The 14,916-nt window shown below is 36.4% G+C and overlaps 1 protein-coding gene across 1 annotated transcript in view; it reads left to right on the top strand.

Moving 5' to 3' along the window:
- GABRG1 (gamma-aminobutyric acid type A receptor subunit gamma1) overlaps nucleotides 1-10,288 on the top strand; it is a 56,942-nt gene extending 46,654 nt beyond the window's left edge. The window contains exons 6-9 of the mRNA XM_061471969.1: nucleotides 484-621; nucleotides 738-890; nucleotides 4,016-4,227; nucleotides 9,083-10,288. Coding sequence (XP_061327953.1) covers nucleotides 484-621; nucleotides 738-890; nucleotides 4,016-4,227; nucleotides 9,083-9,361 — 782 coding nt within the window. The 3' untranslated portion in view covers nucleotides 9,362-10,288. The remainder of the gene's footprint in view (nucleotides 1-483; nucleotides 622-737; nucleotides 891-4,015; nucleotides 4,228-9,082) is intronic.
- Nucleotides 10,289-14,916: the final 4,628 nt, after the last annotated feature.

Here is a 14,916-nt window from a genome sequence, read left to right as displayed (position 1 = left end):
GAAGGTTACACTTCCTTAAAGCTGAAGTACTGGATAGTGAATCAGGCCACAGACATCCATTGTGAGAGTAATAGACAAAGAATAAACATTAGTAGGACTTTTATAAACATATGTACTCAAGCTCTTTGTGGTCTTTTAATGATAATGTATATTACATTTGTGTATTAATTCATAGTGATGAATCTGAGCCAGTTTTTCTATCTGAGTTCTAGAATATCATCTAGATACTTACTAAATGTTTGTATTTACATAGTTTTTGATTGATCATATATTTCTAGCTAGGCTTAGTACTGAGGCTAGATGTTTTGTGGTTAAATTTTACATGTATCAGGTGGACTGTATATTGGCTTTCTGTCTGATCCACTTTATGTATAGCTCTGTTTTTTAAACAGTTTAAAAAGTTTATAAACAGCTTCAGAGGTTACAAAATATGTGTTGATATACACTGTAGCTGAATGCTTGATTTGCTCTGTTTTATCCTAGATGGATATCCCAGAAATGAAATTGAATACAAATGGAAGAAAACCTCCGTTGAAGTGGCGGATCCAAAATACTGGAGATTGTATCAGTTTGCATTTGTAGGGTTACGAAATACAACTGAAATTTCTCATACTTTGTCTGGTAAGGCAAAATATTAAATGTTATTTCACGTAATATGTGTGTAAAACAAGACTAACAGATGAAGATAGAACTGAAAACCATTCTCAGTTTCATGTATTCTTTTTTCTAATTTATAGGTGATTATATTATTATGACAATCTTCTTTGATCTCAGCAGACGTATGGGGTATTTTACTATTCAGACGTACATTCCTTGTATACTCACAGTTGTTCTTTCATGGGTGTCATTTTGGATCAATAAGGATGCAGTTCCTGCAAGAACTTCTCTCGGTAAGAGCATACTTTTTCAACCTCGAAGGGTCTGGCACTCCCCAGGAATACAAACCTGCAGCAGGGGATAAATTGAACACAGTTTATTCCCCTTCACATTGTGACCATTGGCCACCCTTTCTCTTGAATTGCAGGATTAAGAGTAGAAGGATCCTGCTGTGGTTGCACCATAGGGCTTAAGGAGGGAGTGTTGAGAATAGAAATCTGGAAATCCTGAACCAAGCCTTGTGGATGCGGTGGTGCTCATACAAATACATTTTCCTCTCCTTTGTGTTCTTTTTATCATCTCTAGGGACTTGCAATATGGCAATCATTAGTCTGACAAGTATGATTGAACTTCACTTAGCATCATGGAACAAAGGATGTCATTGCTACACAAGCATTAACCATGAAGGTTTTGTTCTTGGTTTTGGTTTTCTTTTTTTTTACTTTTTTTTTCTTTTTGGTTGGGTTTGTTTGTTTGTTTGTTTGTTTGTCAGGTTTTTTTTTGGTGGTGTTCCTGTTGTTTTTTTTTTAATAACAGAAATGTTTCAGTTGTTCTTCTAAGCCCAGGGTAGAACTGAAAATTTGCAACCAAAGATGCACTTCAAGCAGTTAAGCATCAAAAAAACTTGAATCACTGCCCTGCTTTTACTACAGATAGCAGTGAAGTGTGTTGCAAGTTCTGATACAGAGATAATTCTGTGTTAGTGTCATCTGGCATGTTTAACATGGTACCAGTCTCCTATGTTTGACTTGAGGATACATGTGCTGCCTTGAAGAAGAGTCGTACTCCCCACATAAAGAATGCTAGACAGTGTGTGGAGTGCAAGGACGCACAATTACAACTTTGAGCTTAGAAGTGATAGGTGTTTTTAGTAAAACTGGTGATGGTGGTATGACCTGTTCTGGGAGAAAGATCAAGAGCTGAGAGTGTGTCTTAGAAAGTGAGAAATGTGTGTTACTTTTTCTCATCAGCTTATAGGATTGTGAAAACACCATTCCCACTTATTAGGAACATTCCCTATCAGAAGAGTGTGTCTAGGTTTTAACTCCCTGACTTTCCCACTGAAACTGGACCACTTGCAGTCAAGCCTGCAAGATTAACTAGTCAAGCAAGAAAGTAAGCAAAATTTTTCAGTAGCCTAATGAAAAGGTAAGGGGAAAAAAATCAGAGTCTTGGTTCTTTATGCTATTTAAAAGTACTGCAAAGTTTAGCGAAAAGAGCCTAAAATCTTGCGTAAGTAAGTCGAAACAATAAAAAAAATAGTTTCAAATCTTAGTTTTTCAATTTATTATAAGATTTCTTTGACTAATCACTGGACATCACTGTGTGTACCATCTGGAAAGACACTAGCTATAACAGGAAAAATTGTATTGGTATTCTGTGAGTTCTGTATCCAGTTTACTCTTTCTACAGAGGTTTGTGTTTTGGTTGTTTTGTTTTTTTTTTTCAGTGCCACAGACTTTGCAAATTTGCCTTTAATCTCATGGTTAAGAGAGTTTTCATGCTCCCCCTTCAGCAGTAGTAACCTTTATCTATTTGAAATGTACTACAAATGTTTGCAATATTGTATTTGCAGCTCCCTGCAGTTAACTCTGAGCTCCTATTGTATGAACATGCAGAAGCCATTGTTTGACAGATTACAGGATGACTTTTCTCACATGCAGATGTTCTGGTGGAGAAGAGAATACCAGACAAAGCAATTTTATGGGAAATAATGACAAATTAAGACAAGAAAGCCAAAACTAAGCATGGTCTGTTATGACAAACAGTTGTGATGCCGAGGTCCTTGTGACAGCCCTCTGTGTGCCTTTTGAATAGCAGAGAGGACTGGGAAAATCCAGGTGTCCTTTTGTCTTCTCTGAACAGAGGTCAGTCAGGGGAATGCTGTGTGTGACTTCTTGCCTGGAGGCTGTGCTGGGGTCTGGTATGCTGAAAAGGCTTGGGCCTTTTTCTTTCATTTATGTTGAAAGATACTGGCAGTTTGTGGTTTCCCAAAGCAAAAGGTTTGAGACAGTTAAAGGTATTTAAATGTTTAACTAAGTGGAGAAATGCCTAATTGATTTTCAAAAGCATCTAGTGGGAGCCAAGCACTTTTAGAAAACTCTGGGGTTATCTGTTTGCCCTTTTAGGCACATGATTTCATTGGGAAATCTGTTGTAAAATCCCCACTGCTTTCTTGCTGTGGTATCAGTCCATCGCGACCCCGATTCCATGCTTTGATTGAAATGCCACAGACAGCCTTAGACTGGTGTAACCCATCTTTTGCAATAAGTCTGTGCATGTAAATAATGAATTATTTCTGTGTTCAAATATTGCTTTCTGAAGGAAAGGTCACATCTTAATTTTTGGGACTACTGTGAAAAAGGCTTTGCTTCTCTCTGAAGCATCAAATATAAGAAAAAGTGTTAACACCTTCTAAATGTTAAACCAGTGAAGAAGAGTGGTATAGTTGAGATTCTGAGCATATCTCTATTAAGGCCAGCTTCTTCTTTTAATTAACTTGTATGTAAGTGAGTCAAGCGAAATGTTTTCTATTACTTAAGACACAGTATTGAAAAAATACCTAGTAACATTAAGAATGAGACCAGAAAGGCCAGGAAGGTCATCTAGTTTGATCTGCAACATGTCAGAAGCAAACAGTTGAAAGTGTTATTCCTTTTACTTGTATTTTCTGGAAGTTTGAAATCATTGATAAATAATACATCTTTTTCTGAATGTGTCCTTTTGTACATTTTAATCTTTCAAGAACCAAAAGACTTTTTTTTATTAATAAAATTTGTGTGCTTATTTGTACCTGTTTGTCTATTGTATTTGTTTTATGTGCGCATTCTTTAACAGATTTATGAAATTACACAAACTGTCTCAGTGTCATTGTTTAATGAGTCCATTTGGAAAACGGGAGGGATTTAAACTGAAGGTGAGATGTGCTACCTTCTGTATGATCCCATGGTGGCTGCTGGATCCATATGGATGACTTCTTGCAATAGCACTGTTGTGTTTGGCAGTGACCCCTGCTGTGGCTCAGTTATTGTATTAATGAATTAAGGGACAATTTGAGGACTTTTGTTACAATATAATTGGATCACTTATACACTTCCCTCTTCTGGTCTTTTTTTTTCTTTCTTTCTTTCTCAAACAGGCATTACAACAGTGCTGACCATGACAACACTGAGTACAATTGCAAGGAAGTCACTCCCAAAGGTTTCCTACGTGACAGCAATGGACCTTTTTGTTTCAGTTTGCTTCATTTTTGTGTTTGCTGCCTTGATGGAGTATGGCACACTGCATTACTTCACCAGCAACAGAAAAGGAGACAAGGGAAAAGAAAAGAAGACAAAGTCTAAGCCATCAGTAAGTTTAAACAAACAAAGAAAAAAAAATCACAGAATGCTGTTTACTGTGGCACTAAGTTTGAGGGACTGTTCTTAAATAAAAGGGCTAATGTTCAAACAAAATTAACGCTTTTTTTTGGTCTTTTTTTTACAGTTGGTAGATTGTACTAATTTTGTGTAAATACTAATAACGAACAAAGGTTTTGGATCATTCTGCTCATAAGCCTAAGCTAGAGAGCGGTTTGCTATAATATTCTGTGCTTCCATGCCCAGGCCCCTATTAATCTTCCCATGAGGTGTGTGCCTATGGAGACAGTTCTGTCTAGCACATTGCTTCTGAAAACAGCACCTGAGAGAGAACCATAGATAAGACAGTAGCAGTAGAGGTAATGTAAATGGACTGGAGATGTGAAGATTTGTTTGGATTCACATCATGTAACTTGGTTCTTACCTTGCTAGCTTTTCAACATAAAAAATGCTTATTACTGGTCAGTATTCTGACACCCTTCCACTTAAGAAATCTACCTTAACTCCATTTTTTTTGTTTGTTTTTTTTCTCCTCTTTCACTTACGTATTTCTTTCTGGTGAAATGAACGTTCTGCTTTTACAGGTTGATGTTTGAATCCCTACATATCTCAGGAATAAGTATTATTACAAGTATAATGTATACAAGTATATATTTTAAGAAGCCTTCTGTTCATGTCATAAGAACACTGAAACTTCCAAGACTCTATTGTTGGAAGCCAGGTCAAATATTTAAAGCTAAACTTTAATAAAATATTGAGGTAAAAGTGTTAAATAGCTTATTCATTCAAACACTAGTCTTAATATCTGAGGCTTGATTGTAGTCATCTTTTGGAGAAAATAAGAAGGACAATATTATAAAGCCTCCTTCCAGATAATTTCATCAAAGGAAGCTGAAGAATAGCTGAATCATAATATCAGTTGTCTTTTCTGACTGAAGGCTGTGTAAGATGAAAGAGAAATTAAAATTAAATTAGAGAAGCCCGGATACAGAAATGGAGAAATCCTGTTGCAGCCCATATTCCTTCTGCAACTAGGGTCAAAAAGCACAGGTGCACCAATTTTGAGCAGCAGTTCTGTGGGAGACTATCTTATGGGGGCACTGCAGGGCTGCTATGGCTTAATACCAGCAAAATCAGAGCCCTTGTGTTTAATATGATGAGCTGGTTTGAGTGGATCACATGTCTTTGCAGCCAGGCTAGTGGTGAAGGTTTAATATTGCCCTGTGCAACCTTGATCAAGCATCACTGTGATCCTCAGGGAATCCAACACAGCTACAACAACAGGAAAGTGGAAACCTCAAACTTCCCTGTTAGTGGTAGAAGCGAATGTGGGCACAATGGAAGACATACTGAGCAATGAAGGTAAAAGATAACAGAGACTGTAGAAATTTGGGGAACTTCAGTGTTAGCACAGCAGATTCAATTTTAGGTTGCTGTTGCAATGAGGTCTCAACAACACTTAGGGAAGAGGAAGCTGAAAAAAGCCTGCTCTTAGCATGCGCAACAAGGAGAAAGGAGGGGAGAAAATACTACTTATTCAAACCAAGGAGCTATTAAAGATCAGCTGCTGGCAGATCAAAAGCCATTGAAGTGGTTTGCAAGTATACTCTACTGAATGGAGTAACAAGACTTTCCAGAATCTCTTCACATATCAGCTGTTTATGCAACAATCTACCAAATGCCTTGAGATTTTCAGTGCATGTCACAATTTAAAATGTAAGAAAATGGGGAGATAGCAATTATGACACCTGTTGACTAAGATTAAAATTAGCAATATAATATTCCAAACACTGTTTGGTTGTGGTCTAGTGTCGTCTTAAAGTGTGCTTGTTGGTTTTAAGTAGTTGAAAACCAGCTATATTTTCACACAGAATTCTTTAAACATGCTTCACCATAAGACCATACTGGGTAAGAGATTACTCTAAAAACCAGAGCAATTAATAGATGCAAGGATTCTTATTTTATAAATGGGTTTTTTTGGTGATATTTTGTAAAAAGCTATAAAATTTTTGTTCTAACTAGAGCAATTAAAGAAGCCATCTGATTAATTCATGGGAAGTCATACAACTACAAATCCTTTTTTTTTTTTTTTCCCCTTTTGTCAAAGACATCTATTCATTCTTTTTCTCTTGTAGTTATGGGTATGTAACTCAAAAATCCAATTTAATTAAAATAGTTTAATTCCTCCTGAGAAGTTCTCATTTACTGGTGTTTTTTCCCTTGGAAAACTTGCCTTGCATTGGTTGTCTGTTTCTATTGCAAAATGCAATAAAGGCTTATTATTCCATGATCTGATAGCAATAAGGTGTAATAAATGATCTATGAAAAAATTGTGAGATTTCACAAATGATTACAGCAGTTTAATCTTACAAAGTATGTGCTGGCATAATTCAAGAAAGGTAGTAGGAACTGGCTTATGTAAATCCACATTAGTAAGGATAATGAGTTTGGGCAGGAAAGATTTAACTTAATTAGTTGTGGATTTTGTTCTGATCATCATTTCACTTGAAGTGAATGCATCACCTGTGCTGTAATTCAACAGATGATGGCTTTCTTTTGTACATCTGTTAGTGTTAATGCAGAATAATTTGGGTTTGGTCCTATCAAATGTATTATAAATGCTTCTTACTCTATGTGGAATTTTATCTACAATATTAGTAGACATGTACATGAACAATCAGCATGTACTACTGTATCCTGTATCTACATCTTTGTTGCTTTTTTTTTTTTTTTTTTCCTAAGTCTCTGCAAATTGATACAGGTCATTTTCTTGTGAGGTTTTGGTGCTTTTTTCCCCTTTCTCCTCACATTGTCCCTTTCTTGCACATTTTCTATATTCCCTGGAAGTGGTTAGGCCTATAAGATGGCACTATCTTTCTGCCTCTCTCAGGCTACCTCTTCAAACCTGTAATGTAGTAGCCAACTTTGGTCTGTGCTGGTGACATGAGCATTTAAAAGCAGTACTGTTATTTTTCCTCCTTTTATGGTGTTTCTGAGTTGGGGATTCCTGTTTTACCCCACTAGTAGAAATGAATCATGCTACAAATCTTCCATTAGCAGAACCAGCAGTCAGAAAATTATTGTAAAACCAGAATAGGCTTTACAATTATAAGCACCTTTTTCCCTACATATCGTCAACAAAAGAATGATTTTGTAAGTTAAAAAAAAATTTGAACTTACTTTTCATATCTTGTAAAAATAAGACCTGTTTGTAATACCTCAAATTAGGATAGAAGCATGTAACTGCTGTTTGTTGTTATTCTCAGTATTTTAGCATAACTGAAAAGAATAATAAGGTTCTTTAGCATGATAATTAGCTCCCTAGGTCATCATGTCTAAAAAGTATTGAAACAGCAGCCTGTGTGAAACTTCCTCTGGTAAAGACACTTATTAAACAAAGCTATTAAAAAATGCTGTGCACTCTGCACTGCTTTAAAACATCACCCCTTGGGACACAGGGTGAAATGTCCCTTCAGCAACAGAATGCCTCCTTAACAATGCATATAGATCTCTGTGCTGGCCAGAGTAATTCCATGGGAGCATGACAACAAGATTTTAAAATATAACAAGAATTGAAACTATGTGGCTTCATGCTTTTCATATTTTTTCATATTTTTTTCACTGCCTGTCATGTATAATTGTTTAAGAGAGATTCTTCTGTGCACTTAAATACCTAGCTAGTTCTCCTGGCTTCATCCTTTCCTGCTGCATTTATTCCTAACATGACAAAATATGGAAATGGTAGAAAAGAGAGAAGACAATGTAAGAGTAGTGTTGATGTAAATTCTGTCTTCCATCTGAGATTTTGGAAGAGATGCCAAAGGTGGGGGGAGTTCAAAGAAAGAGGATTATGGATTAGTTCAAAAAGGCTATAAGATTTAGAAAGGCAAAAGGGACAGCTAGAGAAATAGAATGTATTTTGAAATATTCAAGAACACAAGCATGAAGAGTGAAGAACTGCAAGGAAACAAAATAGAAAAAAGATGGGCTGTGCTTGTGCAAGTAAAAGGATGGTGAAAAGGCAAAAGTTACAAGAAAGGGAATAGCAAACGATATATGTGCTAGGCCATAAGGCACCCATATTTTTTCTATGAAAATTATTTATGAAACTTAACATCTATTACACCAAGTTTTTACCAGATTGCAAGAAGAGTTATTTTTAAGGAAAGTAAAAGTAAGATTTAAGATCTAAATTAATCAGCTTAGTGACTCAAATGGTGTTCTCCTAAGGATTCTTGTGTCTTAGTTTCTAAAGGCAGGGCATATTGCTTAGGGATTTAACATTAGAGTGTGTTATATAATGTGGCCTGGCCTTGTGTGTCTGTTTCTTAAACTTCACCACTGATGTTGTACTAACCTAATTAGCTGCTTTTTGGTGAAAATGTATCTTCCAGAAACACCTTCACTCTTGTTCAAGACTCCAAATGTTGGGGGAATCATCATTCCTTTGGTAGTGATGCTTGTAGCCTGCTTGTAGACTTGCTTATGACCCAGTTGTCAAACTGTGGCTAACTTCACAATGTTTGTTTGTGTTGTGTAGATGGGATCAGCTAACCCTGTCTGTGTAACTAATTATCCGCTATTCCCAGATCCCAGCACAACCCTGTTTTTACTGTGGCAGCTGAAAAATATATCATGATCATTTGCCTGCAAGAGCTATACAGCAGTTCATAATTCACAAAGCTCCCTAAACTGCTTAATATCAGAATTTCTGTATAATGTGCTGAAGGTGTTTATATTGGCCTTTGCTAATGGAAAGCCTATGGAGGCTAAAAATAAGGGGAAATAAAAAAAGAAGCAAACCAACCACCTGCAAAATTATATTTTTCTTTTTTGTTTTTCTTAAGAAAGCACCTGCAATTGCTGTTCGACCTGGATCAACACTAATTCCAATTAATAACATTAATCATCTCCCTGAACGTGATGATGATTATGGATATGAGTGCCTAGAAGGGAAAGACTGTGCTAGCTTCTTTTGTTGTTTTGAAGACTGCCGCACAGGATCTTGGAGAGAAGGAAGAATACACATCCGCATTGCAAAAATTGACTCCTATTCTCGAATATTCTTTCCAACTGCCTTTGCATTGTTCAATCTCGTTTACTGGATTGGCTATCTTTATCTATAAGTTTCAGAGGTTTGACAAACTCAGAAAAAAATTGCAAATTGAACAGTCAGTAACACTTTTCAGTGAGCAGTCAGAGATTAGAGCTGGTCCAAAATGACTCACATTGTTTGGATACTTAAAAAAAATTTGAAACAATGAGAGGACATATGGTGATGTGGTCTCCCTCTTGTGATCAACTATAGAAATGATATTGGTATTTTGAAGAGAAAATATAAATATCCCTGAGATTTAACTTGCCTGAGCATGTACATATTTTGTCCAGCTCTAACAAAATGCAGAGTCAAGAGGCTATGTTATTTAACTGGACAGTTCTACATAAGCTTTCAATTTTCATTCTAAGTGATAATGCAGATGAATTTTGTAGCATCTCTTACACCTTTACAAAGAAAGCCTTAACAAAATGGGATTAATTATTCTCATCCATTTCATCCATAAGGTGATGATTTTATTAATCCTTGATTTAAAATGTTGAAATGGAACATTTCTATTTTTTCAACTAGCCATTTGTTCTCTGCAGTATGTTAAAAAGAGTGATTAAGTCATAATTAATCACAGTCATATTTATACAGAACACAGAGATTAGAGCAGCGAGAAATGGATATATCACTAAAACCCCAAAGGTAATTCTGAGCTTGTCTTATCCTGACTGTTGGTGTAGGCTTTTGGCTTTCAACCTTAGATTACATGTATGTCTGTGCTCCATCTGCCGTTACTTCTCTGTTGTGATTACCCCAAAGTTTTCCAAGAGGGCTACAACTTTCAAAAATTCCTAGCCAGCTGCCATTGTTTGCTCATTTCATGGAAACCAGAATGAAGTTGGCTGAGATTCTGGCCATTGAGTATAATGCTGTTCATGTTCTCCCCATTCCCTTCTTTGTCTGATTCATACTCGGGGCCAGAGAAAAAGTCATAACTCTACATGTGACAGAGTTTGGAAAACCTGTATCACTGCTGTGGTCGCACAACAGTATTCAAAACCACTGTGTTAAATCTCTAGCCCTAGGAGTGTAGTGTGTGACCTGCTTTGCTTTGCATACAGTATGAATTTGTGGATTCTGTTTGTTACTGCATACGCTGCTCCAAAGCCAAAGCCAAACAGTATGAATTTGCTGAGTCTGTGTTATAGATTGCCATGTAATTATCTCCTTGATAATTGTTTTTTTCTAATGGAAAAGCTCTGTTGGGGTTGGGGGCAGTTAAATAATCATTATTCATTGATGACCCTTCTCTAAAACGGGACTTACTCCCGCCTAAAATTCTAGGACCAGTTCTCCAGCATTTCTGTGGTCAGAGCTTCTGTTCACTTTGGTAGCAGTTCTTCAGTAGCAGCCTTTCTGGACTGACTTCTCTGTGTTGACTGTTGCTGGCTGACAGCATTTAGTATCTCATTTCTATTTTTAAATACATTGTCTTTATCGTGGAAAAGTGCTGTCTTTCCTCCATTCTCAAAAATAAACTGCTCTCAAGTGAGCTTGCAAAAAATCACTGTAAAATTAAGATATGCATTAAGTAAAAGTCAGAATTACACAGAAGACCTTACAGATCTTTAAAGAGGATTAATGGGATTAGCATTTGGCTGTAGGTAAGGATGTTCAGTACTGGAAATACAGACATGATTAATGGCTAATAATAGAAAACGATACACTACCCCCCAATATTTCCTTTAGATGTGCTCCATCTGAATTTCTCAGAAAAGATTAATGTATATTCATATAATAGTTGGTACCAAACACAGTAAGATATGATATGCAATACACATGAATACAGATGAAATGTTACTGCAGTGTTCAGTCCCAAAGTGATACAGAATGCAAGACTATATGTGTAGTGATTCTGGAAGAAAGTGTGGCAGAGAAGATCCCATTTTAACACAACCTTTATTTCAGTATTTAGCTGATGAGATATGGCAGTGGTTGAGAATCTGAAATCCTGATGTCGAGGTTTGCTGACATTATTATGTTGTGTGACCTTTCTGAGCACTAACTTCTGACTCTTAGACTGAGCACAGAAGTGTGGCATCATTAACAACACTGAACTACTATAATTTATTGTTTCTTTAGAGTCTCATTTTCAGAAAATATTCAGTACAAAGGAAATGTGTCAATTTTAATTCCATAGTGCAGTTTGGTGCTTTTTGACAACATAGTAAGCACATTTCTCTGGGAGAGATGAAGGTAGCTCCAGCAGCAGTATGTTGGATGTGTAGTTGAAAAGCAGTCTCCTCACCGTACAATGCAAGGCCCAGATTTTGTGAGCTCCCGAGTTTCATTAATTCACCTTTAAACAAAAGGAACTTCAAAGAACTTGGCACCTCACAAGAGGAAATACAAATTTTACAGCCTGCTCTCCTCTGGCAGATCTAGTTAGCTTTTTCTGTTCATGTGGTTGTCAGTTGCCAGTCAGCTTCCAGTGACTGGAGAACTGAAAATATCCAGAATTGGCAAGGGATAGATTAAAAAGTCTTTCATCTCTCATTTCTATGAAACAATATAATGGAGTATTAAACCTGTTGAACATTACGGCTGTTTGGCTTATGGATATACTTGCTTCTGTCTGTTGACAAACTTTTCTGTGTACTTCGTTTCTGATGAAATAATTTCAGTTTCCCATAGTACTGTGAGTGCAAGTAGAAATGGGAATATAGTGAACTGTAACATGGCATGTAATAAATGCATTATTTTAGTATCATGTGTTTTCTTTCTAATTGCATGTGAACACTTCAAGAAATCCAAGTGATCAAAAAAAAAAAAAAGGCAAGAAACAGACTATAATTACTTGGACTAAGATGTTGCAATCCTTTTTCAAACTTACCCGGATAAAAGTTCATTTACTGATAGCTGGGATCACAGTATTTGGAGTCATATTATTCTGACCATTACTGATTAAGCACATGCTTAAACTGATTCCTAATCAGTACTGTAATTAGACCAGAATTCAGAAAAGTATGTGCTTATGTACTGTCATAAAGAGTGATGCAATCCTGAATTGTTGCCATTAACACATGCTTAATTTGCACTAATTTCAATAATGAGTGTTCAGTAGCTCAAATGATTGAACACTAAGGATGTGAGGCAGAGCCTCTTCAGTAAGTTTTCTCACTGAAAGAGAGGGACATAAGACAAGAAATTGCTGTACAGGCAGAGAGGTGGAAAAGTCTGGGGAGTCTGTTTTACAGTGGACCTATATAGGCATCTCCTGAAATATATTTTTCAAAAAAGAGACTTTTCCTTGATATTTCTATATTAGTGTTCATCACTTGTCTGGTTTAGTAGTGACTACAGCTCAGTGTGTTATTTTTGGCAAGGTTTTGTCTGTGATTGTACCTCACTGATCTTCAGTGCATGTCTTCTGTGTCTGAATGAATCTGTTTTATGTAGTGGCAGTGCAAGCAAAGCATGAGCTCTGGGCAATGTATTTTATATTCACACATTGATGTGCTTCAAAGGCTTTAACCACATCTGATTTTCTGACATTCAGAGACACAGGATTGTGCAAGACTTTGAAGGAGAATCACCTGCAATATGTTTTTTATAATTTTCAGTTTCTTATTTGCTATGGTAATAAAAGATTTGTTTAAAATTGGTATATGAACTATGCTTTGTAATTTGTGAACACCTTTGACCTTTCAATTGAAAGCCAACAGGAGGAGTCTGGATTTAAATATCTTCAGGAAGTAAGGTACGCTGTGTTTATATGCATCAGTCATCATTTCAGTTTACTGTTTCCAAATACCTGAGAATTAACACAAATACATCTTTTTTTTCTTTTTTTTAAAATCACTGTCAATATAATTATTCTTGATTCATTGTAGTTTCTCTCAATTATACATTGAATGTGATCTTTAATGTTTGTGAAATAATAATGTATTTTTTAGTCATTGTAACAGATACAGAAAATAGAAACTAATGTAGAGTTTCCCAGCTAAAGAATACAAGGCAAGGAGTGAGAAAGAATTACTGTGCTTCTGCGTAGTGAATATCCACATGCCCTGATGAATGTGCTGGGGCGGGGCTGGAGCTGGGGAGAGGTACAATATTCTCCAGGCTATAGAAAATGCCTCTGCGTTGGTTCGTACCAGAAGCTTGCTACCCAAGTGGTTTAAGTCAATGAAAGGAATAGATCTGTCCATCCTTTTTCAGTTGTCTCTTGCTTCTGCCTTACTCATACCAGCAATGGCAGTTGTAAAGCAATGTTACCAGATGAATCAAAACCTGAAAATTTATCTTTATTTTACTCTTTTGTAAGTTAATATTTCAACCAGATGGGTGGGATCATCTGACTGAATGTGCAAGACTATGACCAAGCTCTGGTCCAACAAATGTGATGGGATCTTACAGCTGGAGGCAGAAGAATGGATTCTTATGATGGCCACTTCTCATTCCATTGAGAATCTGCACTGAAAACTGACATGGAGGGAAGGAAAAGATGGGGAGGAAAGATTGCTCGGGGCAGCGATTCCAGAATGCAGTTACATGGATCTGATTGAGCTATGTTTAGTAAATTGGCTTCTCACTCATATTTGTGAAAATGCACTTTAATTTTTAACTAAATCTTTATTTTTTATATTAGAAAAAGAATAAGTTTATGTGCATTTACTACACATTAATTACAGACTGAATGAGCAATAGAAAGTTATCTTCAGTGATCGTTCTAGTGAAATGTCAGATGATAAATCAGGTTAAATCAGAAAAAAAAATTTTTATTCTTTAATTATGAGAAACAATATTTGTTAAAATTATTTAGTATTAATTAGTACAGTAGACACTGGAAAAGACCTCGTAGCCAGGTGCCTACACTGCTGTTAGTCCCCTTGAGGGCTAAATAATTTGGGAATGAAAATCTAACCCAGACTGCATTCAGTCATTAAGTCCCTCTCTCCTCTCAGGAGTGTGAAAGTTGGATCATACCAGGCATGAACTAATACAGCTGGTGTGCTCCAGGGAAGTTGGTACTAGTTTCTAGTTAAAAGGAAAGGTGACTTTTGCCTGCAAGACTGTAATTTGAAATAGGATACATGCTTCCCTTCAGAAGATGGATGTGTGTTGTGACTTCCAGAACAATGGAAAAGCATCCCTGCACTTAATGTTTATCTTTTCACAGGAGCAGTTTCATTGAGTTGGCTGTCCTGTTATGAGGCACTGAGACATTCCCTGTGTAGTATAGGGGAAGAGTTTTGATTGCAGTCCTGGACAAAGTGTCTAAATCTTGTCAGAGAGCTCAGTATTGTGTGTGGGTTCTGTGTTGTCTTTTGGATCTGTTATGATGCTAGTGAAAAGGCAGTAAATTTTTTTTTTTTTTATTTTAGTTACTAGTAAATCTTATTGGGAAAGCCAGAGTGTTAATGAAGGTTTTAGAGGAAATCTCAGAAGCTCGTGGATGTAGGAGATCAGCTAACACTGTAAAAGACTGAGGGATCTAGCCCTTTTTTCCATAGCTGGGTCTTGTTGCCCCCTAGCAATATCTTGTTTATAAAAAAAAATTAAAAGTCTCATGGTATTTTAAGGAAAAAAATAAACCTGTAAAATTCCTGGGCAATCCCATTCCACTTTCCAGTG

The sequence above is a fragment of the Pezoporus flaviventris genome, unplaced genomic scaffold (genome assembly GCF_033815535.1).
Source record: "Pezoporus flaviventris isolate CSIRO_AGI_PZ_B2104156 unplaced genomic scaffold, CSIRO_AGI_Pfla_v1 ptg000002l, whole genome shotgun sequence".
Taxonomy (NCBI): domain Eukaryota; kingdom Metazoa; phylum Chordata; class Aves; order Psittaciformes; family Psittacidae; genus Pezoporus; species Pezoporus flaviventris.
The sequence above is the reverse complement of the archived record's forward strand: the minus strand, read 5'-3'. Positions and strand labels throughout refer to the sequence as shown.